This window comes from Trichoderma camerunense (assembly GCF_050948025.1).
Source record: "Trichoderma camerunense strain CBS 138272 chromosome Unknown V8C40scaffold_5, whole genome shotgun sequence".
Lineage (NCBI taxonomy): Eukaryota > Fungi > Ascomycota > Sordariomycetes > Hypocreales > Hypocreaceae > Trichoderma > Trichoderma camerunense.
In genome coordinates this window covers 1,159,680-1,184,437 of record NW_028145365.1, presented here as the reverse complement: position 1 = coordinate 1,184,437, position 24,758 = coordinate 1,159,680, and the positions used below count along the sequence as shown (strand labels likewise).

The window sequence follows — 24,758 nt, the reverse complement described above, 5'->3', positions numbered from 1 at the left end:
TGTTTGTCCGACCATACTCCATGCATTTTGCATGGTGCTGTGATGGTGTGATGGAGTCGCAGAAAGAACAAATACGAAGTACAACAGCAGCATGACACTGCAAACAATAACATTTCCGATTGACCAGGTGGTAAAGATACACCTGCCCCTCGATTGCGTCCTCGTTCCTGGCGCCATCTTCATGGTTGGACTTCGAGCCTTGGAGTACTTCGCGGACTAGACAATACTTTTGGTGGGACGATAATTTGATCCTTGCCAATACCTCGGGGTATTAGCATGCCTGTTATCCAGGGATTCGTAAGTTTCTTTCCTGCCAAATGGTAGCTTCAGGTCTTCAATCGACAAGGTGGTTATCGACTGGTATTGACTGGTATAATTAGGTGGCCCAGCGGGAAAGGAGCGACCCATTACTGCAACGCTGCCGAATATCATCATTCCCTCAAAATTGACGATCCTATACGCGCTGATAGTATGCGACGGAATGTTCCAACACGGCTAAGCTCAGAGTCTTTTTTTTATGCCTCCGACTCTTCATATTCTTCTTCTGGTATACGATGAAGAATTATGATGGTCTTAGAAGACGTACGGTCTCAGTTGTGCTCGACGGCGAAACTTTTCCTTTCAGCAGTGCAAGGAGATTCCAGTGAAAAGGACAAGCAGTCTGCCGCCGCCGGCTATATTATCGGCCTCCATAAGAAGAGTTTTCATTGAGTAAGTCACTGGCTTCTGAAGTCTCGTGATCTTTTCCACGATTCTTCTTTCGGCCGGTCGACCCCTTGCGAATCTCTCGCCGACCAGCATCTGGAGCAGAGACCTGCCACCACCTTCTCGCAAATACCTGCGTCTCTTTATGATTGTCTCTGCGGATAAATATAGGGAATCAACGTGAACAGACAGCCTATGGCTAAACTCTTCCGCGTAGCTGGCAGTTCTGACGTTGCTCTTTTGTTTGGCTTAGTCCAATACTCAACTAGAGAAAGAAGAACCAGACTAAATGCACTCTGGTTTACTTAGCGTGAGAGGATCAATACTGATACTCGTTTGAGACGGAGCATGATATCAAATTCCTGCTCGGCAACAATGAGATCGAATTAAATCTCCGAAGGAAAAGATTTTCGACTCACAGCTCGGTGTCTTTCCTACGCAGCGCAAGCACCATTTGCAACACCCCCGCTGATTATATTCTAGCGAGAGCCGCATGAGCTTCAGAAATGGTGGCTCAAGAAAGCTCCCATGGTCAGTCTAGTCGCTTATTGAATATACCTTTGAGTAACGAAGGTACATCAACCTGCGAAGAGAGAGACAAACCCTTTGCTATTCCTTGGACTATGATTCGATTTCCTCAATGCCGAGGACTCATTGTTAGTCGACGCCTAGTCGATACCTGGGTTGGGTCGACTGTTGTCTCCAATACCTTTCTCAGCCAATAGAAAAGCCATGAAACAAGCAACAGACAGCCACACACAGCCTAGTTGCGTATAGATACAGCAGTACTCAGCCTCATTGCGGGAGCATATGCATGCAGGGCCGCGGGTCTATGCATTCTCACTTTAGAGCTATGCGAGAGCAATGCATGATTGCATAGAGGCAATCTAGCACGGCTAGCTCTAGTGCCTGGAGGATCATCTTCACATCAACCACTTTTTGCGCTCACCGAAAGCTAGGCTTTACTATTCGAACACGTCGAAGTAGGCCTTCTCCCCATATTCGACTAGGGAGGGTACTCAGCAATCCGTAACGCTGTTCTGTTAACCGCTGTTAAGCTTTCTTACCCGACGAAAAAGAAAAGCAAAAGTGATGTCGAGCTGGATCAGGAACCTTTAGTCGCATACCTGACCGATACGCCACTCGGCAACCGTTCATTCAGGTGAGACGGCTGGAAGACTTCTTGATGGCTTGAGAGTAGTACTTCCTTATCGCACGCGCCAAAGTGCATAGTCATGATTGGAGAATTGCAAGAAAAAGAAAAGAAAGACATCGTCTTCTCAAGCAGAAGTCTCAGTCGGTAGACCATTCTGTGTCTGTCGGTTATGACAACAGAGGTGCTTTCTGAAATATGACCAATTCTCGGCACGCCATGTCATAATCCATGGAGAGGGAGCATCCCAATGGCTGTTTCTCCATACTCGTATCTTGATATCAAGGGTTCAAACATGCCGTGAGCACTGCCAACTGTGCTATACTGGCAGGGTACGCTCGAGCCTCTGCCCAATCTCTCCTTGCATACACTATTGAAAACTCAGAGTTTCACAGTACTCTTAGTGCTCTTTCAGGATAGAATGCCGGTGCCATCTCTGGAATGCCTTGTCAGCAGGTCAAATTATTGGTTGACGGCTGCAACGGCGACGCAGAGCCACACGGCGGCTCCAGCCAAGACACCTCCTGAATTTTGTCTCGGAGAGCAATGAAGCCCACAGCGAGGCGTCCGGCTTCCCATCATGGCTTCACAAGACCACTGAGACAAGCCGTAGTGTCGGAGCTCTCTGTGGGGCTAGAATGTGATCAGCTGCAACTAGAAGCGACCAGAAATATGGGGAGAAGTAAAGCCTTAGGGTATTTGCTATGGGATATATTCTGTACCCATGCAATCGGTCGCCGTGGTAGCTGGAAGGTGGATGCTGAAAAATGTGAAAAGATACAGAAATCAGCTGTAGCTGATGCCAGAAAAAGGAAAGGCAACCCCATGAATAACCCTAGGATGATAGTGGTGCTCAGCTGAATCTGTACCAAGCATCATGCCGTACTATCTCTTCGAATTCCATGAAATGGCAAAGAGCCTAACCGCAAACCGTTGCCACAATATGCAAGAGGCGGACACGAGCATTAGCTGGATTTCGGCAAGATAAAACTGATTGTACTTGAATTGCCCCTCCCCTCAGCTGAATAGTGTTAGGGCTGGAGGTTCAGCACAGTCACGTCGGAGCGATACCCATGTCAGTTTGACCGGGGGTTGCCAAGATGCAGTCGATCTCCCGTTTGGCATAGCATGTATAAGTCGAGGAGTAAGCAATGCAGCTGCATCCATGGCGTCGATTTAGAACAACACCCGTATTGTCTCGGCCCCTTTACTTTCTTCTTTCAGGAGCCAGATCAAAGACAACCATTAGTCATTTCGACTTCAGGCAAGTTGGCAAGTAGTATTTCTGGTGGTAGGCGGTCCGACGGAGAGCAGCCTCTATCGCCTTTCCTTGCTGCTGGCGTCTCTGGCTAGCGCATCATGGGATGCAAGGGAGAAACTTGGCCGTTAGGTGGTACAAACGGCGCCTGAGTGGTTTCACGGCCCATCTTGCTAGGACACGAGGAAGCCAAGATTAGCCGACTCTTAGCTCTGACCAATGATCGAGCTAACACTAGAAAGCAGCCGGAAGCTGCTTCTAAGCACCAAAATACCTCTAGTGAGTTCTGATGCTGCAGTCATGAGTGGCCTTTTCGCATTAGGAGGGTGGAATTCTGCCTCTGATTGGCATATCAAGCTCCTCCTCAACACCATGATGGTTGAAATAGTGTTCCAAGAAAAGACAGTGCGTTTTGAGGCACTGTATCCGATTCGCCAACCTGTGTGCTCGCAAAAGCAAAAGGCGGCTGGTGACGCTAGATCCTCGACAAAATCTCAAGTGCTAGCAATTATGTTGTCATCAAGGTGATGAGAACCGTAGCTTTGCTGTAGTGGGAACGCCTGGATGTAATAGGAAAGAGAATATCAATGAAAGAAAGTCTCCCTGAAATGTGAGACTGAGACATATGCATGTCTGCTAACTGAAGCTGCGGTTGGCCCTAGTAGTAGAATTTGTTGAAAGCAAACTTGGAAATCTGGATCCAGTCATCTTGTTGCAGAATGTAATCAGTGACAGCTTTCCTGCCCTGCGTGGCAGTTTCGAAGAGTTGTCTCCGTTCCAGTTATTGTTGGGTAACGGGAACTGATGGTTCTGATTCTTCTTCTTCTTCCTTTTTTCTTCTTCCTTTTTCTCTGCTCCACTCGGGACGAAATAGTCTTGAGAACCCTCCCGGTGGCGCAGCTGAACTTGAGCTTCTCCTTTGGTGTTACTGTGTTGCAAAGTACCACCCGCGATTTGGTCTGGAAAGCGAGCAGACTAGTAGGGTGGCGCATTGATGCTTGTCATGGCCAACCGAGTCTCGGCCCTAAAAAGACGGGAAGATAGAGCGCTGAGCGATGCATCACACGTGCCGCAGCCCGCCCAGAAACAGACTGGGGAAACGATGGTATCAAGGTTCGACCTTGCTGATCGAATTGCGGCGCTAGCCTTCGGCCGAGTTTGGTTGGGTGGAAACATTGATCTGTTGATGTCCCGGCGATCTCAGTGCTCAACCATTTAGCCTTGCCATCAGTGTCTCTCAGCCAATCCTTTCTATCCACCCATCAGCCACGCAAACATGCTATCGGCGTCCATCTCAGTGCCTGGATAGCTAGCTTCAGCCCGAGCTTTCTGACCAAGACGCTGGGATGTGGGTGGCGGCCGGCTCAATCGAATTTGCAAGCCAACGTTTCCGTCTTTCCGCTCGCTGAGCCACTGCTCCTTTGTTTTCTGCCTTTTCTGTCTCTCGGGATATCTAATGCAAGTCTCATTATTTAATTTTGTCGGGTGGAGAGGAAGTCGACTCTGCGTTGTCACTGGCCTGGCAGGGTTTGAGGACCAGGGACTGCTTCCTTGCATAAGCCTCCTCCGAGCTGCAAAACACATGCAGGCATAAAGGAATAGGTATATGTTTCCGATAGTTTGCCTCTTTGATCTGAATTGCAGGCGCACACATGCGTATCTTCCAGGTCTCTTGATCGAACCCTTTAAGAATTCGATAGGCCTTTCTCCTACGTTTTTGCATCTCCTTGCATTTATTTTTGGCATCTGTTGATCCCAGAGCAAAACAAAAGATATTCGTCATGGGGCTTCTTTCCCTCCAGTATCGGCGACCTAAGAAGGTCGACTCTGAGACCTACCAACAGCGCCGAGAAGCGTTGGAAGAAGCTGCTGAAGGATCCGTCAAGTCAGGGGTTTCTGGCGCTTCGTCTGGTATTCCAGATGCCTTGAGCTTTGATAGAATCATCAACGGTGGTACCTGTCCAGTAAGGCTGCCTGATTCCTCTTTCCATATTTGTGTCTCTAACGTTTGTTGAAGCCCTTGGCTATCCGCGACTTCATGAATTACCTCGTCTATGTTGAACACGCCGCCGAAAACCTCCAGTTCTATCTCTGGTTCAAGAATTACGAAAAACGCTTCGCTGAGGCCAAGGGTAGTGATATTGCCCTGGCGCCTGAGTGGACCCAAGCCATGGAGGACGAAGTTGTTGCCAAAGTTCGAAAAGAGCAGGTCGATAAAATGAGGCGAGAGCCTGCAGCAACGGCTGCCATCTTCAAGGGGACCGATTTTGAGAAGCAGCCCTGTGACAAGAAGGCCAATCCTTTCAACACTCCCCCTCGATCTCCGAATGGTGTCTCGGAAGATCATGACACTCTGACGACATCATGGGAAGTCATGACTTCGGGCGGAACGTCAAACGCTCAGTCTACCTCCAACGCTAGTTCGCGGACACAAGCTGCAGAAGCTTTCGTGACAGCAGGTGCTAGAATTCCCTGTAAGTCATGGAGAGGCAAACTGTCCGCACGTGAGGTGAAAGTTGTCGCTGATCATAGCTCCCGTTCTTGCAGTTACCATTCAACCATTTCACCAGGAGATCAATCGCATAATAACAAGCTACCTTATGGACGGTGCTCCGCGGCAGCTTAACTTGGCTGCGTGGGAGCAGAGAGCAACCGTCCAGGCGCTCTCACACACGACGCATCCATCTGCCTTTCGAATTCTCTTCAAAAGTGTTGACTCGGCACTTCGACTCCAGTCGCATCCCAATTTTATTCGGTGGTCCATCTGCAACGGCAATCTCCCTCGAGTTTGGTTCGCTCGCTTCCTTGGAATCGCTCTCATCCTAATCGGATTTGCCATCGCCATCGTCCTCACCCTGAGCAGGGCCGGACGCGGCTACCGAGTTCTTCCTCTTATTGCCTGGGTATTGGGAATGAGCACATTGGTAGCCGCCTACAAAGGCATGTGTGTTGTCTTGCACGGCTTGCATCACCGCCATGTCCGCCCGTGGGAGCTGTTCACCCAGGATGACGGAGAGGAATTCGGCATGTCAAACATGGAATCATTCGGCTCAAACAATAGCTACGAGGATGAGCCATGGGTAGTCAAGTATCAGGAACGGAACATTGTTCGTAAAATCTTTGACCGTGAGATATGGATCCAGGAGCCTGCTTTGAGGCAAATCCAGGACACCATCTTTTGCCAAGCACTGCTAGCTGGCCTTGTTTTTGGTCTCATTTTCATGGCAATTTTTCTTGCTGTCCCAGGAGGCCACTTCTTTTAGAAGCGGGCCAAGTGACAGTAGCAAAAACACAAACTGTAATAGTTTGAATTGCGACATATCTGTCTGTCTGTCTGTCTGTCTGTTTGTCTGTCTGTCTGTCTGTCTGTCTGTCTGTCTGTCTGTCTGTCTGTCTGTCTGTCTGTCTGTCTGTCTGTCTGTCTGTCTGTCTGTCTGTCTGTCTCGTCTGCCTGCCTGTTACAGGAACGAGGGTCTGTAAATAAAATTGAACGCCTTTCAATGAGAATTCGACTGAACTCCGAAACCGCCACCTGCCAATCGTTGCCATTGTCGTGAAATCATGTGTGTTGAAAAAGCCGTACCGAGTCATTATAATTGTCTTTTTTCGCCGTGATACATCTTGTTGTTTTGTTCAGCCGGTTCGCGAGACAAAGAAAAAAGTCAAGAAGAAAAAGAAGAAAGAACAAAGAACAAAGAAAGCAAACTAAAAAAACTGAAAAGGATAAACAAAGATAGAAAAAGATAGATGAAAAGATAGAAAAATACATGGAAAAGTAAATAGAAAAGTAAAATGCGATAAAAAATTGAAAAAGGATAGAAAGAAAAACAGAAAAAGTAGAAAAGACAGAAAAGACAGAAAAATTAGGAAAGATAGAAAAAAGGCAGAACCTAGATGCTATGCCAGAAGTTGACCTGAACCTCTTATTTTTTCCAACTCCATCATGAATAAGTATGGCAATGCTCTCACAGCATCATTGTCGTAATCAATCATTGCGTCAGTCATGATAAAATCGCTCATTTCTAGGTAAGCGTCTCTGAAACAGGCCCAGAGCTTTCTCAGGGCTTGAATGTTTATAAAGCGTGGCCAGAACGGCTCATTCTCCATCACCGCATCTACAAGTTGCGTGACGACTGCCTCTGGGGTTTTGGGAAAAGTCGCACAATCGGCAAAATCAATCAGCCAGAACTGCACGTGGCCTCGGGTGTCTCTCCCCAGGACAAATTCAACACCTCGGGCATCGACGCCACAGCTCCAGTGAAGTATTGCGAGCGTCGCACCCATGGAGGCAGCAAGATACGATACTTCGACGCGCTCCGCAAGCAGGTGGTCCAGATAAGCTGGCCGGTCGTGCATGTCAGTGTTCCATGGATCAGACAGTGGTTTTGTATCCCCCAGATAGACCTTTGCGAGAAAATGTTTGGACTGGCAGGTACTGAGAGCTTGGCCCTGGGCGGTACGGGTCAAGTATCGTTTGATGAGATACTTGGTATGGTGTTCATTCAAAGGGCGAATGTACTCCATGAAATATCCGCTTGCGTCAGCAGGAAAGCCGTTCAAATGCTTGAACGTCTCGGAGCACGGTGAGGATGAAATGTTTGGATAGAAACCTGAACACTCAGGCACAAATGGAAGATCAACGTCGAAGCCATGCATCGTCAAATGTTTGGACATTGCCTTGAATGTTGCATCAACATTGGAGTGAACTTTGTACTCTCTAAATATACTCTTTGTGTTCCTCGACATCTTGGTAACGCGAAATGGTGGCATGTTGGCAACGTATATCCATGCCTTGTCTGTCTGAGCAAGAAGATGGGCCTGTAGTGCATATCTTAGCATGCTGGAAAAGAGGAGAATTTGGAGGGTAAAAGACAAGGCTGTTCAGATATGCAAATAAGACTGACATGAGCCCAGAATGCAGAGATGGTTGAGCAGAGGCATCTTGACATGAGAGTTGTTCTCCTGGTTTTTTGTTTCTTGTCGACTGGTGGCGGTGTGAAGATGATATCTCTTATGTGATCCATGGTAGACACCGCAAATAGCAACAGTTGAGAGGCTAAACGGTTGATGGAGGACTCAGCTGGTACCGTAACGGAGGTGTGCCACAGGGGAAAGGAGTCCATTGAGGCCGATTTAAAGGACGCCTCCGGGAAATGGTCCAGCACTGGCGGCGACGACCATGGCTAATATACCGACACTGCCGTGCAGCCAAGGCCATATTCGCATCATCACAGCCCTATCGCTCCAAGACGAGTTAGTATTAGCCTGGTGTATTTGATATGCAAGGCGTCTTCTTACCTGTATGTCCACTCAAAGAGGGGGACGAAGCTGCATCTGTCGCTGATGAGGGGCAGCGGCTCGCCCGGGCTGCCCTGGTTGATAGGTTGGCAAGGTGGATCACGGGGAGAAAGGCAGATATATGAAGCAGCCTTCTCGTTGTCGATTGGCTTTTAGTCTGTTTGTAATAGCGTCTGGTGTTGAGTAGCCGGATGAAGGAACGATTGTCCGGGTGCTTGCACGGTCTCTACCATGCTGATTGTGGCGCTAGAAGGCCAATCTGGCCCAATCCTCTGGAAGCGATAGATGGCCAGAAAGCTACTCTCCCTCTGCAGGTGGGCAACTCTCAGCTACGGAAGAGCTGGACTTCATGGAAGATCCTTGATCGTGAGAAGCTTGGAAGGCGAGGCAGCAGGTCGACAGGGGACGGCACTTGTCTAGGCCAGTAATTGGTGGGGTTGGTTGTGATTTTAGCATGCCTTGGTACAGTAGTGCAGTGGAGAGAGGGGCAGCAGTGCTTTTTGGGTAACGTCAACACAAATGAAGCGAGGAACTTTGAATTGAATTCAATCAAGAGAGAAGTTGGAGGATGAGGATGATGATGATGAAGAAGAAGAAGAAGAAGAGAAAAAGTTTACGGGGCGGGGTTAAGAGGCCACGTAATTCGTACTCATACTTGTGCAAGGCAAAGGAAGGCGCGCATCATCGTATGAGGGCCATCGAAGCGAAACGGAGATGTCGAGGTAGGTGGAAGGCAGTGAGGAGGAAGGAGCTCAGCTCGGCACAGTGAGGGGTACTTGCAACGCCAGAAAGCTTGAATACCTTTTGAGTATGAGTGCCTGGTACCAACAACTTATAAACTCAATGGCTTGAGTGAGGAAGGCAAAAAAGGTTGAATTAGCCTGGCTCTCCTGGCCATCTCGGAAAGCATCATTTGAATGCCGTTAAACCGACTGTAGCCTTGATGATGGCCGTCAAAAGCAGACGGCTCGTGTAAACTAAATTTTGGCGAGATGAAAAGCCTAGCGAAGCTTCTTGCGCCATGATGCCTCGACTCGAGTGGTTTCGTCTCTCTGGCATCATTGTTATCATTGTTGTTTGCGAAAGGGTGTCTCGGATATCTTCGACCACCCAATGCTGTGCGTTGATACGTCAACATCAATTCCGCGTAAAGCATACCGGCGACATTGGTTTGTCGTAGCAGACACGCCGTCGTCGTGCCGTGTGGCGGATGGAATAGCAATCCAGGCCCAAATGACATTCTGGCCCCTCTGCTTTGCTTCTCGTGGTCTAGAAGCTGGTCTCAACCTCGTGCCCATCTTATAGCCCAGGGCACTGCTCTGTTGTGCCGCGCCATGGGGTTGCTTGGCTTGAATGGCCAACGTTGGGCTCACTCGATGCCCTACACCTTGATGAGCCGGCGCTGCTAAGCGGACGGAGCCGATTGGTGAGGTTGTGTAGCGTCCTCGTTGGTAGCGTGCAGGAAGCGTGCTAGCTAGCGATGCAGGAAAGCCACCATGCAGACCTGGTAGCGAACATGCATGAGGAGGTCGTTGAAGATGGGAACACACAATAGATTAGCCGGAGAAGCTGAGCTTGTGATCACTTGGAGGTTGATCACTATTGGATTTTGTGCTATCTCATTTCTTTTGTGGCTTAGAGATGCATGGCGAAGCGGCAATGACTTGGGATATGTACGAGTAATGCTCTTCCGTCTGCGATCCGATCGAAACATCCACTTGTCTCCGTCGGCCGCAGTCATATCCGCCCCGATTCCGGAAGGAAAGTGCCGGTGAGTCCGCGTGCTTATTCTTGGGCATATGTTTATATCCCGGGCACGCCTTGTACGCCCGGCTACTGGAGACGAGGCCACCAGGAGATTGAGGACAAACCTCTGCCTTGTGGGTCATCTTCTATTGCCAGTGGGACGAGTTTGCTTCTGCTGTCAAGTATGGAGAATTACCGAGAAAGGAAATTGCTGAGCGTACTCCATAGAGGTCAGAGATCTCACCGTAAGTTTGCTTTGTGTTTATATCAACTCGGGTACCATGACCATACCACAGGGAATGACGTCCATTCCCGGCCATCATTTGTGAAGTTGGAACTCATATACAATACTCTGACATTGTCGAGTACCAAACAGATACTCCATTCGAATAAATAAAAAGAACAAGCGGATTTGAAAAAAAAAAAAAAAAAAAAAAAAAAAAAAACTTTGGAGGTGGTATCTCTCGTCTTCTCGTCAAGAACATGGGAAAACGGCACAATACAGCCAATGATGGTGCAGTGATAAGGGCTCCAGCATGCTTCTGATGCCGAAACTTGGAGGAGCGCACAGACACGGTTCCAAGCTGCAAGCCTGGCTACCAATGGTGGATGCAAGCTCGACTTCGGCACATGACCAGAAAGCTTCAAAAGAAATCACAGCCGGCTTCATGACGGTCAAAAGCCGAACGCGGGGTTCAGCAAGATACCTAGGCCAGTCCCCAGATCAACTCCCCAAATCTAGAACTCGGTGAGGGGAAATCGAAAGACATCGTCCGACAGGCTCCATATCGGAGCTCCGCTTTTCCGGTTCCAATCGGAGATGGATGGTTGGCAGAATCGGGGGAGCAAGCCGTCCGCCCGATGAGGTCGATGGCGATGTCGATAAAGAGGTTGCAGCAGCCTTGCGTGTTTTATTTTGATTTCCATCTCAGCTGAGATGATGAACATGAGATGTGGGCATGTGGAAACCTCTGTCATCATGCAAAGGAAATCAGTGCATCTTTCAACATGCAGCGGGCATCTCCGAACAGCATGTATAAGCACATCAATTGGTCGCCTTGTTCATTCATTGTCCATCTTCACGGTCCCATCGTTGTGACGGAGTAGCAGAGTAAGCACGTCGCAGCGCTTTCAATGCTAAGAAGGAGTTTGAAAAGGCTGAGCAGTCCGTAATGGTACTGGTATGTGCGATGAGACTGAATGATGCCGTGCCAATGGAATTGCGCGTAATACCGAATCCTTTATTTTTCTCGGGCATGCTGCATGCATTGTTGTGCTGCATATCCTTGGCGTGCGTCAACCCAATCACGTACAAGGGAGCAAGCAAGATAACGACGTCATCTCCAAGTTTGCTCATGGGAACATGCAGGCAGCCTGTCAGTTGCTGTCTCGCATTTTCATTAGGTACTCGTATTCTGCTCATTAAATGACTGACAGCAGGTATGTGACCTATGTGGCCAAGCCGGGGCAAAGGAAAAGAGCCAAGGCGAGCATTTGGCCGGTGGACCGAGCTGCCTCGGTCAGCGGCGGGTCGAACGGCTTTTGCGAGTTTCGAGTAAGTGCAGGTACCTGTCCGTTTCTGTAGATGCAGTAAAAGGCGCTGTATCGATAAGCTACCCCAGGTATCTCATCCCATCTTTAGCGAGCCTTAGCGCTGAGAAGGTACTGGAAGTCCAGTGAAAAAAACAGGGGTCCCTCCACGCCTTTGATATGCGACAGCCCGAGTACGAATACCAGCTCAGTATCGCTCGCTCGGGTATAATTACTAAAGTAGCAGCAATCGTAGCCGTAAGGAGTAGGTAAAGTAAAACTTGGTGGCACAAGCAGGCGCTGTGCTCCGTATTCCCTGGGGTTTTGTTGGGGCCGCATCAGCTGTACTCGTAAGTAATCCGGAGACAAGGCTTGTACCGGCCAAACCAACTGCTTGCGGCGTACCAGTTTGTGCGGCGTAGATTCAGTACTTTGAGCATCGGGATTTCCCTAAAGCAAGGACGCTCAGCCATTATCGTCCCTGTTCATCATTCTTTCTTCTCTTGTATATTTCCTCTCTCAAGAACGGAAAGCAAGAGACAGAAAAAAAATCGACTATGACGCCCTTCGTTGCGACCGAGGAGCCCGCCTCGGCTGCCCCGCCAAACCACAGTCTCAATCACCAGCTGCAGCGACAGCGGCATAATGAGCACGAGGCCGACGACGACGAGCAGAAGCGCATAGCCAAGCGACCGCGAACCATGACATCGACGGAAGAAATCGATAATACAATCACACGCCCTGGAAGCGTCAAGATCAATGTCACTGGCGCCTTCATTGTCGACCCGGACGCTGCAACACCCGCGCCGAACGGCAGCGACAATGGAAGAGTCAGTCCGTCGCATCACGAGACAAGCGACATCCGGCTGCCAAACCACACGGCTATAGTCAGCCATATCGCAGTAGATGTAAGATGCACCCTTTGCTTCCCTGCGTCTCTCTCATTGATCAATTGTCTTTTTTTTCTTCTTCTTTTGCCTTGCCATTGCACTTTATGTTTGTTTGCCTTGTTTGACTGACCAATGTTGTGTTATAACAGATTGGCGGCTCTCTTGTCAAGCTCGTCTACTTTTCTCGCGAGGTCGATTCCACAGACCCTGGCGGTCGCCTCAATTTCCAATACTTCGAGACGGATCGCATTGATGACTGTATCGAGTTCATGAAGCTGCTGCGCGACAAGCACAAAGCTCTCAATGGGTCGCGGTCGCAGGAGCTGTGCGTCATGGCCACTGGTGGCGGCGCATACAAGTTTTACGACATCATCCGAGACGCATTGGAAGTCGAGGTATTGCGAGAAGACGAGATGGAGTGCTTGATAGTTGGTAAGTTGAAACAGCTCCGAAATAATCAAGTAGAGGTAACTGGGAGCTGACCTTTGACAATCAGGGCTCGACTTCTTCATCCAGGAGATTCCTCGTGAGGTTTTTACCTACTCCGAAGCAGACCCCATGCATTTTGTCAGCCCTCGAGAGACCATATATCCATATCTTCTTGTAAACATTGGCTCTGGCGTTTCCATGCTCAAGGTTACGGGCCCTCGGTCGTTTCAACGAGTCGGCGGCACATCCCTCGGCGGCGGTACCCTCTGGGGTCTTCTGTCTCTTTTGACTGGGGCACGATCGTTTGATGACATGCTGGCCGAGGCAGAGCATGGCGACAACACCAAAGTGGACATGATGATCGGAGATATATATGGCGCGGATTATGGCAAGATTGGCCTTAAGAGCACCGCCATTGCGTCCTCGTTTGGAAAAGTGTTTCGCATGAAGCTGCAAGCCGAAGCTGCAGAAGCTGCAGAAGCTGCGGGCAAGTCGGAGCATCATGACAGCAACAGTGGTGCTGATGGTGATGCTCATGATGATTCGCATCCCAGCCATTCTTTCTCTTCGGCTGACATATCAAGATCGCTGCTGTATGCCGTGTCCAATAACATTGGTCAAATCGCCTACTTGCAATCACAGATCCACAACCTCAACGACATTTACTTTGGCGGCTCCTTTATCAGAGGCCACCGCCAGACAATGAACACGCTCAGCTACGCCATCAAGTTCTGGAGTAAGGGCGAGAAGCAGGCCTATTTTTTGCGGCACGAAGGCTACCTCGGCGCTGTCGGTGCTTTCCTCAAGAGGCAGCCGGCCAACTGGGGCCGCAGAGCAAGTCTGGAGGGCATCGAAAACCTTGAAGAATGGCGAAAGAGCCTAAAGAAGACAGAGTCAGAAACGAATTCATGATCAAGTGGTACCTGGGGAACCAAACAAGATGATAGGGAGGAGGATGGATTCGCACATTTTCCGGCGTTCATGGGATAGAGTTTTTTTCGGGCTATTCAGATTTCTTAGGCAGGGGGATTCTTGCTCTCCCTGCTCTCTCTTTTCTTTTCTTCTCTTTTCTTCTCTTCCTTTCTCGGGGGAGAACTGCTACGGCCAAACGCCGCGCATAATATGCATCTTGGTGTCTGAGAGGGAAAATCAGGTTCAACTTACAGCCTGCATAAAATCGTTGTAATTTCATACCCAGGTAGTGCATTGAATAGAAGTTGATAGGATTGCGTGGAGTCGTAGTCGGAGATACAAACCAGAAGTTCTTCATCACTTTGATTCCCATGCTCGTTCCTGCTGTAAAAGGAAATGATGTCGTATTCGTATCGTATTCGCATCCCATCATTACCTGGCACAGAAAACAGAAATTGCGAGTTTTGGTAACAACTCAAGATAAGTACTAGGTAGCCAACAAGGTGCCATTGATGATATACTTTTCCCAAAAATGCCCCTATATTGTACAAGTAATGCAAAGCACTCTACAGTGCAGCCCATATCATCGTGATAAAAGAATAAAGTCGTGTGAGGTTGTAATTGTACATGTGGATATCGAATGCCGCATCGTCGATATCCAGATTTTCATCGTCTCAAAGCTCCGCAATCGCCAATCCGGCAAGTCGTGCCGCGTCTCTTCCAAGTATCAAATACCGCCATCATGTAAAAAAAGAAGTTTTCCCAATTGAACAAAGGAGGCGCCGTACCCTGCTTCGATAATGTCATGGCAGAAGAATAAAAGAGGTTGAATGTTGAACAGAGATCGGATCTTCACTTCTTAGCTTCGTCTTTCTTGTCTCCCTCGCCTGCACTCTGTACTGAAGCCTTATCCATCCCCAGCTTGGCCATCAAGTTGTCCATCATCTGCTCAAATTCCTTCTCATCCTCCGGACTAACCTCTCCACCGGGTCTCTGCAGCGCAGCTCTCGTCTTCGTTCTTAACTCTTCCACAGAACTCAAATCAAACGCCCATGACAGACCCCCTACGAGCATCACCGCAAAACTGGATACGTTGAGCGTTGCCAGCCCTAAAGCGTGTGCGCCCAGCACAGCGCCCTCAGAATTGGCGCCCTCTTGGGGGCCCACGGTGTTGGATGAGTAGAACTTGGGAAAAGAATCGCGCTGGCGACGGACCACTGAGCGGCGAGACACGCCTATTGAAGCCGCGGTAAAGGCAGCGCCGAGGAAGAAGAGGCTGAATTGCTTAAGAGGGCGGTTCCATGACGCCGAATATGCATTGATATCCGGCTGGCGGCGAACTGACTGAGGTTGTGATGCCTCTTGGGGCGTGGCTTGTGCGGGTTGCGGCGATCCCTGAGACATGGTGGATGTTCCGACCCCGTAGAGCATAACTGGATTTCTTCGTTTTTTCTTCCAAATGACTCAATTCCGTTCTGCTTGTAATATTTGTCTCCCGTTGCTGGCAGTTTGTAGTACGTCCATGAGATGGTGGTTGAGGTTAGTTTTGATAGAAGCAATTTTCGCATCTTAGTGCATATTCGTCGCCCGTATCACTGTAGGCGTCACCCGACCGATTCGGATAGCTGCACACTAACAACTCGACGGAACCTGCCCAAAACGAGTGCTCGGTTGACAGCATCCTCAGTACTGAACCCAAATACCAACCGTTGTTATATCTGCATTTATTCTCGTTAGTCACGAATTCGATTTGAGTATGTATCTTGAGACCAAGTCTTTTGAGTGTCGTAACCTTGCGCTGATCGGCTGCTTCAGGTCATCAGAGGCCCAACCAGAAGCGACTGAGCCCATACACATTCTATATAAACGCTTCATCACTCTCCAATCACATACAACTACAACACATTCTACTTCAAAACCTTCATCAAAAGCTCACTCAGTTTCAAATGGCCAAATCAAAATCATCCAAATCATCCGCACCAGCTCAAGCCGCCCCTCCACCTCCGCCATCATGGCCTGTCTTTAAACCACCCTTGCCAGTCGTCGAGCTGTACCCAGAGCTTCATCCCGCGACTTCCAACATTGTTCTACTCTCTTCATTTTTCCCTCGCTCCCTCTGCCGCGATTACGTTGCATTTTTAAAAACCTTGCCACTGCAGACAACCCCGTCGCGGCCCAAGAAGGGAGAGGCAGTCCGCGTCAATGATAGGTTCCAGATTGATGATCCGGCATTTGCACTCCGATTATGGGAGACCACTGGCCTAAAGGAAGTTATATTGGAGAATGAAGCCATAAAAGACCTGTGGTACGCCAATTCATTCACCTAACACACGATCTGCGCAATGTTAACTCGCTCTCTTCAACCTCTGCAGGGGCGGCGAGCCCGTAGGCCTCAACCCAAACATTCGCATCTACCGCTACTCCAAGGGCCAATACTTTGACTGCCATTGTATGTGTCGCCCATATTTGCAAAGTTCGACTGCTCTAAAAATCAAGTCAACTAACCTGTCGCTTTATTAGACGACGACTCCAACAATCTGATTCTTGACTCTGTCCCCGTCAAAACCACTTGGACGCTCCTTCTATACCTCACTTCCTCTGCCGAGGGTTGTATTGGTGGCGAGACAGTCTTTTATCCTCACGACCGCAGGTCTGCTGCTGAAGAAATCGCAGTATCGCTTGAGACGGGCATGCTGCTATTGCACAAGCACGGCGATGATTGTCTGCTGGTAAGTTGACCAAGAACAATCCTCTTCTTTTCGCTAATTTCTCTTCGTCTGTGATATTTCCGATGCTAATTTAGTAAAATACGGTAGCACGAGGGCCGGGAAGTTCAAGATGGAGAAAAATGGGTTTTGAGAACCGATTTATGTGTGCGTCGGGGATGAAACGATACACCTGGGCACGGAGAAATACGAATTCACCATATTGGGCATTGAGCACGGGATTGCTTGTATTTAAATTGATTAGCATGCATATGAATTACAGGCCTATTAAGCAATTCCCTCCAATATTGAGGTCCTGAGATGCATCCACTGCGATGCCTAGCTTCTACCTCTTTCGAAATAAGCCTCAACAGGGCACAAGAAGGACCAAATCTTCCGATAACGGGAATAGAGGAGAACAAAGTCACTACGTATTAACGACCCTAAAATTGGCCAAACCCACCAAAGTCAGTCAAGGAAGCTGAAGTTGCCGCCGTATTTTCTTCAAATTGGGCCAATGTATCCTCATTACCATCGCTCATAGTCCCATTCTGGGGCACCTGGCCAATGCTACCGTTATTGACTTCAGAGCGGTTTTCTTGAGCCAACGGGGTAATAGGAGGCAAGGAGACAGGCACCCGCTGATGAGCCGCGGCGAGTATAGATTTTTTGGGATTGCATTTTCCATCAGACGCAACACGAATCATGACCCAGGGGAAAATCCAAGGGAAGCTGATGAACGGCATTGACTTGGGCTCAAGCCTCCGGGCTGGAACGACTACACCGCCCTCATTTGTTGGTCCACGGTGATGCTCAAACAGCGCAATCTTAATCTCCTCCTCTGTGACCTTGTACATGGCTGCCACAAATCTGTCAATTTTAGCCTCGTTGTGGCCGCCGGCTGCTTCATAGCATGCGTCGCGGAATCTTTGCTTTACTGCGTCAAACTCCTTTCCGAGCTCTTCCTGTCGCTTATAATCGCTGCCGATGGAGGGCTTTGACATGGCCCAAGAGGTATATAATTCGAATTCGGTCTCCAAATTGTACTGCAGCAAGATCCGTCGCACTGAAATATCATACTGAACCTTGATCTTCCTGGCGTCCTTGAGCATAGCGTTGTCTAGCTGAAACCTGTTTATGATTCGCTGATCAAAGGCGTTTTCCCAGTCCGGCCGAAACTGAATGGACTGCTTGATTACCCTATTATAGATATGTCCCAGGGCCTTTTCCGATTTGTAGCAGACCCTTTTCTCCATGAAATGTGGCCACTCCTGTGGATTATGCCGAGCTGGATTCCATTCCGCAGGCTCGCCAGTCTTTGGATAGTCGACAGCCTGTGAATGAAGCTCCGCCAAACGTAGACCTAATGTTAGACTCGTCAGTCTACAATCGTGAACAGCTGAGAGATTTAAATCGGTGCTGTCTCTACTTACAAATCTCCGACTTGGGCCCCTCAGAATCTGCGAGTCCCAAATGAGCCGTTGCAATGAGCGGAAGCACGTCGTTCTGCATGTATTTGACAAAGAAGTCTCGTAGATCGTCGGCATTCACGTCGCGTTCAAGTTTCTCAGGCGAGGGGCTGGAATAGTTCATGGCTGGGTGATTCCATTCGTCAGGAATTAGAGTGGGCTCCCAAATGATGAAAAAGTCGTCCCCATCAAGATCTCCTCCAGAGAGCATGTTGGGGACTGGTCGATCTCCAGTTGAAGGAAAAACAACAATGTCTCTGAGATGGTGAAGCTCCAGTATGTCGACTGCCTCTACCACTCGGATATCGCCTGGGTGCAGCGACGGATTTCGCCCAACGACGCAAACTCCTTTGATTACAGTGGTCTTGTCGTAGACTTTCGAATCTGACACCTGCAAGAAGATTTGGGGGAGTTTGTTGACGTCTTTATCTGAGGTGCCCTCGGTCGAGTTTGAGTGGCCTCTCAAAGTACCTGTCTCATCAACACAGCCCAAGACAAAGGCGCTTTTTTCGATAGGAATTCTGGCTTTTTCCTTGAGCAGCTTCAAAGACCATGACCTCCAGAGAGTAAGTAAGTTTGTTACAAATGGCTCTTGGACCGTGTCTGTCTTGAAGCCGGCTTGCAGAAGCTCTGCTAAGACTAGAGTAGATTGGTTCTCGTCAACACATTTTGTCAGAATATCCACTGCTACATTGTTATCCTTGATTGCTTCCTCGTAGAGGCCAATCTGTTTCTCCAGGACGTCCAAGAAGGCCTGTGTGGTTACACCGAGACACTCCAAAATGGTGATTGTCTGTCGATTGAGAGTAGCGGAAGAATACTTGGCGCACTTGATAATCTCTAGACCCTTGACGTCGGCCTTGAACTTCTCTTGAGATTCACGAATGTAGACTTCTCCTTTCTTGGCCTGGGGCCAGACTACCAACACGCCTTTGCACCCACCCATGCGAAATTGAAATGCTGATGGTTCGGTGAAGACATCCAAGGTCATTTCTTCAATGATCATCCGGGCCATGAATTCGGATATCATACCGACACCGTCAGTGAAACAATAACCATTCCTTTCAATATCAGGAATACGTCGGACATCTGGGACAGGAAGGCCTCTCATCTCTCGTGTAGTAGAAAAGCATTGGCCTAGCCTTGCAGCATGCTTGGCGACGATTCTGATGTGACCGACTTCTCCCATCCACCGACGGATATCATCACATGAGATATGATCTGTCGGACAGAAAAAGTACGCCCCGCACTGTCTGAGTTGCGAACTGCCGAATGCCAGAAATTCGTAGCGGCGATCACCGATTTGAATGCCTTGGTACAAGGTCCTGAATATCTTCTTCCATACGTCTTCTTTATTGCGAGAGCTCATGGCTATGCGGCCAAGTTCTGTCTCTTCAACAAACTGTACTCTTAAGAAGCGGTCCTGAATGTGATTAAAGTAGCGGAGAACTCTGTTTGAGGTCTCGACGATGGGAGAGCTCAACAGGATGGTAGTTGGGGTGATGGCAGCTTTGCGTGCCAACACACAGTAGTGTGGGATTCTTGTATTGGGTACGTATGATGCGGCAGCTGACCATGCGAAGAGTTTCTTGGGATCATACATGACTTCGCCTTGGTCAAGGAGGAACTCGAGCCTGCGCTTGGCGTCAATGGGATCCAGTTCAGCCAGTTTCTGGAGGAATTCCAGTGAGATTGTGTGCTCATTGAGCACCCTACGGCCGACGCATACTTCCAGCTGATATCGGACACCAAAGTCTAGGTGAACGAACGGAAACTTTGACGGCTGCAGAAGAGCCAGTGCATCTCCTTGACTGTTCTCCTGGGGGTGATCGAGAAAATCCCACATGGTAGTGGTGGAAGTGTCAACTTGAAAATTCTCACAGACCTGGATTTTGATGTTGAGATCTTCCAAGGCCAGTTTCATGTGTCCGAGAGCCCACCTCGTGGCGTCGGCTGTAGTATTAAAAGTCATGCGAAAAGCAGTCCAACGACCAACTTCCAAGTATGCTGGGTCTGACTTGGTGTTGTTCAAGGACACTGGGTAATTCTTCGGGACTGTATCGTCCTCAGTTATGTCTGTTGCTCTTCTCCAGATATCTGGTGGGTTGCGAGCGAAAAGAGAATTTGGTGGTAAGGGATGAGTCTTCCAGAAATACTGTGGAGGGAGAGGGAACCGAAGAACAAGTGATTCTCGGTCATTTTCGTTTGAAACGTGTAAAACAGTCTTGATAAGACTCAAATCTGCCGAGAGTTTGAACTCTCGAGTCGTGAAATCCGTCTCCGTTACTTTGATCCGGAGCGGGAAAAAAATGGTAAGACGCTTCGACAACACGTCGACTTCGGCGTTGATGGTGTTGGTGCCACAGTGAGAAGTGACTGTCTTGTTGATGTTCATGGTCTCCGGGCCAGTCAGTGTGCCGAAATCCAACGACCAGAGGTTGGTCGTTATTCTGGTCGGGTACCCAGCGTTGGGATGGGCCCGACTTGCGAGCCACTTTCTTGGGCCCGCCATCTTGCTGTTTGAAGGTTCGAAGTCAGCGAGGGCCGCGATGAAGGAAGGATATATATAGTCTATACCTCACCGCTTTGGGCAAAAAATGCTCTTCCAAAGCAGTGTTGTTGTTGCAAAGAGGGGGGAAGGGGGGGACCAAGGGGGGGAAGAGGGCAGAGGGGATGAGGGCCAAAGAAGAGAGCTCACCTCGTTGTGTGTTGATTTGGGGTGAAAGAGGGAGAAAAAGGAAGAAGAGAAGAAGAAAGAGTCACCTTATATTAGGGAGGGGATTTACAGAGTTGGCAGTTGCAGGCAGGTGGGAAGGCTTCTTGCAGCTGCGAAGGTGGAGAGAGGCGAATTAGGAGGCAGGAGGGGTTGCCACAGGGGAAAAGTTGTCAGGTGCAGTATGGCAGGCTGCATAAGTGCAAGAGCTTGTTTATTGAACCAGATTGACAATTAAATTTGATGCAGCAGTCTAGATGCCTCTCTATTTTGGCTGTTGGATAAGACTCTAGGTCTATCTCTGGCTACTGGATCTATATCCATCTACTAAGTCTATCTACATCTACCAGATTTATTCACCTCTACTAGATTTATTCACCTCTACTAGATCTACCTCTAGCTACTAGATGTAGATGTACTTTCACTACTAGACTTGTCTATATCTGAGATGGTCTTTGTATCGACTTCTAGTAGATCTACTACCTGAGTCTACTCATGTCTACCACTACATCAATTCACGTTTGCCATGTCGATCCACATCGACTGAATATATCCCCAGTTTAATGTCTACTGTATTGATCCTTTGATGTCTGCTATCTATATCTACTTAGTATCTACATCCAGCACATCAGCCCCTATTCTCAGCTAGCCATCGTGGTGGCTGTCTTGCCGCTCCCACGGCACGTCCATAATCTTTCCTGGATTCAGAATCCATCGCGGATCAAGGGACTTCTTAATGGTTGCCATGACTCCCACAGTCTCTGAGCCAACTTCCCACAGCAGACTCTCCTTCTTCCCCCATCCAACCCCATGCTCTCCCGTGCAGGTGCCCTCCATCTCAATGGCCAGGCGGACCATGTTCTTGACACAGGCCTCGACCTTGGCTCGCTCGCTTTCGTTTTCTTTGTTGTACATGATGCTCTCGTGGAAGTTGCCATCACCAATGTGGCCGAGGATGCTGGCAAATAGGCCTAGCTCGTCCATCTCCTTCTTGCTGATTTCAATGATGTCTGCCAGCCGGCTAAAAGGCACAGCTACATCAGTACTCCCTACGGAAACAATGTTAGCATCCACGATGATTGGGTGTGAAGAAGCAAAGAGAAACTCACAAACATCCTCGCCTTCTTTTCTCAACGCAAGCATCGACCACAGGGACTCTTTTCTAGCGGACCAGAGCAGCTCTTGCTCTTGTTTGTCCTTTGCAAACTCAAAGTCGCCACCCTTGTTGGCTTCTGTAATCTTTTCCACCAGCTTGATGTGCTCCTGGACGGCTGCCTTGGTGCCTGCAAACTTGAAGAAGAGCGTCGGCTTCTCAACCCAGACCCGGGGCGAGGTGAAGCCGCTCAGATTGACGACTCGCATCTGCACTTCATCCATAATCTCGAGACACTGCACTGGGATGGCGGCTTGCATTACGCTCGCAGCTGCTGATGCCGCGTGGCGGATGCTAGGGAAGTTGACAACGGCTACAGACGTCTGCTCTGGGACGACGGCCAGTTTCAATGTTGCTATAATGACAGACATTAGCTATACACTGAGATGAGTTTCTAGTCTAGGATTTGCTTACCCTCGGTGACAATGCCCAGCGTGCCCTCAGAGCCCACAAACAGACTGTTGAGGTTGTATCCCGCAGACGACTTGCGCGGCCGCCGTCTCGTCTTGATGATCTGGCCATCAGACAAGACAACAGTCAAATTGATGACCCAGTCCTTCATGGTGCCATATCTCACTGCATTTGTTCCAGAGCAGTTGGTACCAATCATGCCGCCAATCTTTGCGGTTGGGCCTGAGATTCGGTGACAACGAAAGCCAGTCAGCGATTTGACTTCAACATAAGCAGCAGTGCCAGTATTGGTAAGGACATACCGGGATCAACAGGGAAAAAGAGACCAGTGCCCTGCTTTTCGAGCTCAGTATTCAGATCTCGCCATCCGACGCTGGGCTGCACAACCACGTCCATGTCGTCCTTGTTGACCTGGATAATGTTGTTCATGTAGGCAAAGTCAATGCTAACACCTCCATAAGGGGCCGAGAAGTTGCCCTCGAGACTGGTGCCTCCAGAGTAAGCAACGACAGGAACACGGTGGCGGTGACAGACTCGGACAATGGTGGCAACCTGCTCAGTGTTTCGAGGATATGCCACGGCTACAGGCAGTTCATCTGGGTTGACACTAGACCAGCTAGAGTAGCCGTGGGCATGCAAATCGTCTGGATCTGTAGATATAATGTCCTTTTCATTCCCAAGCTCCCAAACAATGTCTGAGATGGCCTATAAAAGGGATTTCATATTCATTAGAGATATATGTCTATCAACAGTGATCCAGACGAATATGGCCGTTCAACAACTCACCTCCTTCATCTCAGTACGGTTGGCAAAGCCAATTTCCTCATCTTCATTGGCCACTTTCAGAATGCCATCATGCTTTCGTTTCTCGGCTCCATTGCCATCACTGTCATCGTCTTCATCATCTTTGGCTTTCTTGCTCTTACTCTTAGCCTTGCTTTGGGGGCCGCTGTGGCTTTGACCAGAAACGAGGCTTGAGATTCCCCAACCACTCACAGCCGCTGCTGCAGCGATGGCCAAGACAGTCCCGCTAGACCAGCCCTGCGATGCTCCTGAACCAGGACTGGTATTTGTCTCTGTAGTAGATGATGAGGAAGAGGAAGAGGGAGAAGCAAGCAGTCTGGAGGAGGCGCGATAACCTCGGCAATGGAGAGCAGCTGTTGGCGGTGCAAGTACAGGTACACGGGCTTTGGAGGCGCCGCCACCGGGCCTAGTGTACCGCAACAAGGCCCGTGCCTGTATCAGAGGTCGTGCAGGCATTTTGGATCAAATGGGCTGAATGCAGCTGTGCAGCCTCTAGGGATGTAGCAGCAGCAGTAGCAGCGGCGGTTTATGGCAATGAGATTTTAATCCAGCGGTAGACATGCATGTACGAGTTCAGGCTACGGATACTTGTCCGTACAACCCCGCCGTCAGTCCTACCATGCCAAGTATGTACCTTCTCGTACCATGGATTAATTTACATTTCTCGAGTACCGGGTAATAGTGCATAAGAGCTAATGGAAGTTATGTTGATCCCCCGCCATCGGAGCCAAGTGCCGGGCGTCTTACTGTTCTTTCCAGCGATATTATTCCGTCTGATGGGCGTTGCGAGACATCTGGTCCCGTGTCTTGGGGTTGATCTAGCAAGGCTGTCGTGAGGCGTCCTTGTCCATGGGCTCTATTAACCTGCCAACCTAGGCAACTAACCAATAAATGCATCAAGGTGGATGAAACATTTACCGTGTTACCCCCGAGCATAAGATACTAATGAGCGAGGATGCTAATGTACGTGGTAAACATCTAATGTAGGTGCTAATGCAAATGCCATCTCCGATAACTGGTTCGAGAGAGGGGTGCCCAAGCAATGGGCAAATCGATTGCGTTGGAACGAGCAGCCCGGCGGTGGTCGTGTAGCACAGCATAACTTACCTAGCCTGCCAAAGATAACCGAGATCTAGCCGTTACACCAAGTCGAGATGAAGAGATGCGGGCACTTTACGACAAGCCACGAGATCTTGAGCGGTGGTGAGAAACAACCTTGAAGTTAAGAAGAGCCAGGGCATATGGCCCTTTGTCTTGGTGAACCATGGCCCCGGAAAAGCACAGCTACCAAGGTCCTTGGGGTGACTAATTGCCTTGTAAGACAAAAGATAGAATGTGCTGATGCTCAGCCTCGCAATTGGCTTTTTATACGAGTGCAACTTTCGGTGTGCATTATTCAATATCAGGGAGCTGGGATTGGCAAGTTCGCCTTGGGCAGGAACAGGCAGGCACACACGCAGCCAAGCCAGCCAGCCTCAGACGCTCTTGCCACCGGCATCTGGCCTAGCGGTCAGCTGCTAATCTAATCCTCGCTCTTACTCTAATCTATTGACACTTCGTGCATCAGTAGGTACATCTGAGA

At 49.2% G+C, this 24,758-nt stretch overlaps 7 protein-coding genes across 7 annotated transcripts; 3 read left to right on the top strand and 4 right to left on the bottom strand.

The window, feature by feature from the left end:
- The first annotated feature begins 4,298 nt into the window (after nt 1–4,298).
- V8C40DRAFT_239254 (uncharacterized protein) lies at nt 4,299–6,548 on the top strand. Its single transcript, XM_083214604.1, has 3 exons — nt 4,299–5,080; nt 5,134–5,590; nt 5,664–6,548. Exons 1-3 carry the CDS (start codon nt 4,898–4,900, stop codon nt 6,377–6,379), a joined length of 1,356 nt encoding a protein of 451 aa, XP_083075624.1. The 5' UTR covers nt 4,299–4,897; the 3' UTR covers nt 6,380–6,548.
- Nucleotides 6,549–6,560: 12 nt separating this feature from the next.
- On the bottom strand, nt 6,561–8,973 carry V8C40DRAFT_239251 (uncharacterized protein). The gene is made up of 3 exons (XM_083214603.1): nt 8,415–8,973; nt 8,021–8,358; nt 6,561–7,934 (listed from the first exon to the last, which is right to left on the bottom strand). The coding sequence occupies exons 2-3, from the start codon at nt 8,237–8,239 to the stop codon at nt 7,014–7,016; spliced, it is 1,140 nt and encodes a 379-aa protein (XP_083075623.1). The 5' UTR covers nt 8,240–8,358; nt 8,415–8,973; the 3' UTR covers nt 6,561–7,013.
- Nucleotides 8,974–11,945: 2,972 nt separating this feature from the next.
- Nucleotides 11,946–14,274, top strand: V8C40DRAFT_239245 (type II pantothenate kinase). Its single transcript, XM_083214602.1, has 3 exons — nt 11,946–12,598; nt 12,730–13,012; nt 13,077–14,274. The coding sequence occupies exons 1-3, from the start codon at nt 12,248–12,250 to the stop codon at nt 13,919–13,921; spliced, it is 1,479 nt and encodes a 492-aa protein (XP_083075622.1). The 5' UTR covers nt 11,946–12,247; the 3' UTR covers nt 13,922–14,274.
- A 16-nt stretch (nt 14,275–14,290) lies between these two features.
- Nucleotides 14,291–15,454, bottom strand: V8C40DRAFT_239244 (uncharacterized protein). The gene has a single exon (XM_083214601.1). The coding sequence runs from the start codon at nt 15,350–15,352 to the stop codon at nt 14,774–14,776; it is 579 nt and encodes a 192-aa protein (XP_083075621.1). The 5' UTR covers nt 15,353–15,454; the 3' UTR covers nt 14,291–14,773.
- Nucleotides 15,455–15,590: 136 nt separating this feature from the next.
- On the top strand, nt 15,591–16,911 carry V8C40DRAFT_239243 (uncharacterized protein). The gene is made up of 5 exons (XM_083214600.1): nt 15,591–15,675; nt 15,737–16,226; nt 16,294–16,370; nt 16,442–16,650; nt 16,738–16,911. Exons 2-5 carry the CDS (start codon nt 15,868–15,870, stop codon nt 16,807–16,809), a joined length of 717 nt encoding a protein of 238 aa, XP_083075620.1. The 5' UTR covers nt 15,591–15,675; nt 15,737–15,867; the 3' UTR covers nt 16,810–16,911.
- Nucleotides 16,912–17,069: 158 nt separating this feature from the next.
- Nucleotides 17,070–20,607, bottom strand: V8C40DRAFT_286018 (RNA dependent RNA polymerase-domain-containing protein; the record flags this gene model as incomplete). Its single annotated transcript, XM_083222477.1, has 2 exons — nt 17,070–17,989; nt 18,060–20,607. 2 exons carry the CDS (start codon nt 20,605–20,607, stop codon nt 17,070–17,072), a joined length of 3,468 nt encoding a protein of 1,155 aa, XP_083075619.1.
- Nucleotides 20,608–21,361: 754 nt separating this feature from the next.
- Nucleotides 21,362–23,836, bottom strand: V8C40DRAFT_239237 (FAD-linked oxidase-like protein). Its single transcript, XM_083214599.1, has 5 exons — nt 23,159–23,836; nt 22,675–23,077; nt 22,376–22,594; nt 21,918–22,316; nt 21,362–21,857 (listed from the first exon to the last, which is right to left on the bottom strand). Exons 1-5 carry the CDS (start codon nt 23,630–23,632, stop codon nt 21,454–21,456), a joined length of 1,899 nt encoding a protein of 632 aa, XP_083075618.1. The 5' UTR covers nt 23,633–23,836; the 3' UTR covers nt 21,362–21,453.
- Between the last annotated feature and the right edge of the window lie 922 nt (nt 23,837–24,758).